This window comes from Equus quagga, chromosome 7 (assembly GCF_021613505.1).
Source record: "Equus quagga isolate Etosha38 chromosome 7, UCLA_HA_Equagga_1.0, whole genome shotgun sequence".
NCBI lineage: Eukaryota > Metazoa > Chordata > Mammalia > Perissodactyla > Equidae > Equus > Equus quagga.
In genome coordinates this window covers 7,333,883-7,338,068 of record NC_060273.1, presented here as the reverse complement: position 1 = coordinate 7,338,068, position 4,186 = coordinate 7,333,883, and the positions used below count along the sequence as shown (strand labels likewise).

The 4,186-nt window shown below is 51.4% G+C and overlaps 1 protein-coding gene across 1 annotated transcript; it reads left to right on the top strand.

The window, feature by feature from the left end:
* The first annotated feature begins 145 nt into the window (after positions 1–145).
* TMEM186 (transmembrane protein 186) lies at positions 146–3,593 on the top strand. The gene is made up of 2 exons (XM_046665370.1): positions 146–182; positions 1,217–3,593. The coding sequence occupies exons 1-2, from the start codon at positions 180–182 to the stop codon at positions 1,850–1,852; spliced, it is 639 nt and encodes a 212-aa protein (XP_046521326.1). The 5' UTR covers positions 146–179; the 3' UTR covers positions 1,853–3,593.
* Positions 3,594–4,186: the final 593 nt, after the last annotated feature.

The window sequence follows — 4,186 nt, the reverse complement described above, 5'->3', positions numbered from 1 at the left end:
AAGGCACGCCGGAAGGAGGAGCATCCGCTCTCATAATACCCGGGAAGAGTGTCAGCTAGTCTCTCTGGACCACACACCCCAGAATGCAACGCGCCGTTACGCCGGCCTACTATCGAGCATGCGCTCTTAGAGGTTCCGGGGGCAGGTGGGTTTCACTTCCGGCAGCAGGCAGCGGGGCCATGGTAAGAAGGCGAGTAACGGGTACCGAGGGAGGTGACGTGGTTTGGGAGTCAGGGCTGGGGCAGGCAGGCAGACGCCTGGGGTTCTGATTCGGAGAATCTGCGGGAGGGACCTCCGGCGTGGGTCGCGATTTGCAGTAGCCCAGCTTCGTCTGCGCTCAGCTCACGTGGGCCATCAACAGGGATAACTAAGTATCACTGAGCGCTCACCGTGCAAGCCATCAAGTGCCCTTGAGGGCTTTAGAGCCATTATCTCAGTCGGTGCGTTCTGAGTCCTCGTTTTGAAAGATGGAGAAACTGAGGTGCAGAGAGGTGGAGTAACTTGCCCGAGGACCCACAGCTAGTGACTGCAGGAGCCAGGATTGGAACCCAGATCTGGCCCCAAGGCATCTTTCACTGCACTTCTCAAGGTGTAGAACTGTGCAGCTCATAAAATCCTTGGGCTGCGGGTTGGCGCCTCCATCCCTGCCCCCTCCCCATGACTAGGCTAAGAACACAGTGTTCCCCTTCAGCACCCGAGGTGACGCGGTAACCTGGCGGCCACTTGGAAAGGTGTTAGACGGATCTCGCGGATTTGTTCTCCACTAGGACGTTGATTGTTCGGTGTCCTGTTCGGGGAGATGTTCGCACAGCCTTATGGGTCCAGCGCCGAGCCCAGAGTTGGCCCGCCCTGGGTACTTGTTCAATGAATGAAGGCTGTGCCTCCTTTCCTACACCTCCTTGAACCTCCTGGAGGAAAGAGGACCAGTTTGAATCAGACCCTGCCCCACTCACTGGCTGTGTGTCTTTGGGTGAATGTCTTACCTTCTCTGGGCTTCTCAGTGGTAAAGTGGAAGTAGTGGTCCCTGTCTTGCGCATCTTGCGTGAAGACCCCACGAGGTAAGGCATCTGGCTTTACCTTTCTCTCTGTCTCTGGCAGTAATGGCGACCTCATAGGATGGGGGGGAACCCCATGTAAGATGCTTTGCCAACGTTGGTTGTGCGGTTAGCGTGGTTGAGTCCCCTCAGAGAGAAATGGTCTCCTGTCTCCCCTCCAGGCTGCCCTTCTCCGAGCTGTGCCGCGGATGCCAGGGCCGGCCGCCCGGGGAGGGCCTCTCTCCCGGCTGTGGTGCTGCCCTGGGCAGGATCCTAGGAGATGGCTGGGGAGCAGGCCACCCACCTCCCAGGAGAAACCGCCAGGCACAGAGACAGAGAAATTCCAGATGGTCTACCGATTTGATGCCATCAGAGCCTTCGGGTACTTGTCGCAGCTGAAGGTGGCGCAGACGGCCCTGACGGTGGTGGCCCTGCCGCCCGGCTTCTACTGGTACTCGCAGGGCCTCATGACCCTCGACTCCCTGTGCCTCGTGGGCGGGATCGCTGGCTTTGCCCTGGCCATGCTGTGCTGGATGAGCCACTTCTTCCGGAGGCTGGTGGGCATCCTGTACGTGAACGAGTCGGGCACCGTGCTGCGGGTGGCCCACCTGACCTTCTGGGGCTGGCGACAGGACACCTACTGCCCCGTGGCCGACGTGGTCCCCATAACGGAAACCCAGGACCGGCCCCAGGAGCTGTTCGTGCGTATCCAGCAGTACAGCGGGAAGCAGACCTTCTACCTCACGCTGCGCTACGGCCGCGTGCTCGACAGGGAGCGCTTCATGCAGGTGTTTGGGACATTGGATGCACTCAAGTGAGCCGCTGGGAGCCGGGCCTCGGGGTAGCCCTGGGCCACCTGGACCTCCACCGGGAAGGCAGAGGGTGTGGGTGAGGCCGAAGAAGGGGACGGGGCACTGGAGACTGCCAGGCCCCCACGGGGACTTGTCTTTTGGGACGTGGAAACTCACAAGGCAGAAGCTAGTGACCGGGCTTAGGGAAGGGGCCTGTAGTGGGAATTCTTACTGCACTCGTGTGTGACATTCAGTCAGACGAGGCCCGGAAGTTTCTAGGAGCCAGGCCTTGGAGGAAGCTATGCCAACTCCGTGTCCTGGGGCAGGTTACTGAGTCTGTCTGAACCTTGGTTTTCAGATCTGTAAAATGGAAATCCTGCCTGTGTGTGGGATGGGTGTGAGAACAAACGAACGTCAAGTGTTAGTTCAGAGCTGACGGGGCGGTGGAAGGCATCCAGCATTCAGTGGGGTTTCCCGGGCCCTGTGCTCTGCCCCTCATGGGCCCAGCAGCAGAAGGGACTGGGAGGAAGGCGAGAGCTGGGTCCTCACGTCCTGCTAGGATGGTAGCTGCACAGTGACTGGGGCAGGGACGTTGTCCGAGCGAGCACAGCCCCCTACTGGGACTGCTGGCCGCCCAGAGGTCTAAGGGCCTGCATTTGCAGTGTGACAGAGTCAGGTGGACTATACGCCGGTGCATTATTTTATAAACTAAAGCCAGTTATCTGTGCTGCCCCCTATAAGTAGTAATATATGTTTATTATACAATTTGTAGCAGAGTAAGGAAGACATGACCTTTATAATTCTGCCACTGAAAAGTCAATAAATATTTTGTTCTGTAGGCTTTCAGTCTTTTTTTAAATTGTAGTATAATATAGGTAACTTAAATTTATCCTTTTCACCAATTTTAAGTGTCTAATTCAGTGGCATTAAGTACTTTCACATTATTGTGCAACCATCACCTCTGTCCATTTCCAGGACTTCTGTTTCCATTAGTTCTGTTCCCATTAAAAGTCTGTTCCCATTAAACACCAACTCCTCATCCCCCCGCCCCCCAGCCCTTGGCACCCACGAATCTGCTTTCTGTCTCCACGGATTTGCCATTTCTGGACATTCGTAGAAATGGAGTCATACGCTCTGTGGCCTTTTGTGTCTGGCTTCTTTGACTTGGCGTCATGTTTTCAAGGGTCATCCACGCAGGAGCCGGCATCAGAACTTCATTGCTTTTTTATGGCTGAATAACACGTGAGGACCACCTTTTGTTTATCCGTTCATCTGTCGATGGGCATTTTAATGGTTTCCACCTTTTGGCTGTTGTGAATAATGCCGCCCTGAGCGTTGGTGTACAAATATCTGTTTGAGTGCCTGCTGTCAATTCTTTTGGATCCATACTGAGAAGTGGATTACTGGATCATATGGTAATTCTATGTTTAACTTTTTGAGGACCCCCCAAACTTTTCCATGGCGCCTATTTTATATTCCCAGCAGCAATGCACGAGAGTTCCGGTTTCTCCACATCTGTTCTTTTTTTCACAATAGCCATCCTAATGGGTGTGAAATGATATCCCATTGTACTTCTAGTCTTTTTTTAAAACATAGATGTTTTACTATGTCTGAAATTGTTTGGTTTTTTGCTTCATGTTATAACAAGACTATCTCAGTTAGAAACACTCATTAAAAATATTCAGTCTCAAGAGAAAAATGTAACTATGTGAGATGATGGATGTGAACTAAACATTTTGATAATCATTTTGCAATATATGCGTATATAAATCATTATGTTGTACACTTTAAACTAATACAATGTTATGTGTCAATTATATCTCAATAAAACTGGGAAAAAATAATAGCATACCTTACATAGAGATAAAAATAAAAGGCCCAGATAATTTGATTTTTTTAATTTAAATACTTTTTATGAAAAAAACAATCAGGAATTGCAAAGTATCCCACTGAGTGGGTGTAACTGGTTCTTTACTATTTAAGTCATTTCCATTTTTTATTGCTATAAAGAATGTGATAAGCATCAAATATGTGGGGAGAGATCCTCTGTGTAGACTGAAAATGGCATTTTGAGAAAAGTGACTTTTTCATAAGAGAAAACGGAAGAAGTGAGGTTTTCTTAATTAATTGATTGCATTGCACAGATTCAAGTAAAGCATGTCATTCAAGACCATTTGTTCCTGCCGACGTCCCCATCAGTCAGTCTCTCCGCACAAACCCCTTGTGCCAGGCGCTGTTGGGGGCTGCAGACCTGTGGGTCACAGAAGAGGAGATTTCCGCCCCTGTGGGACGTCCAGTCCAGTCCACAGAGATGGTGACAAGGGCAGTGGAGGAGCAGGGTGGAATGCTGTCGGGCGGAAC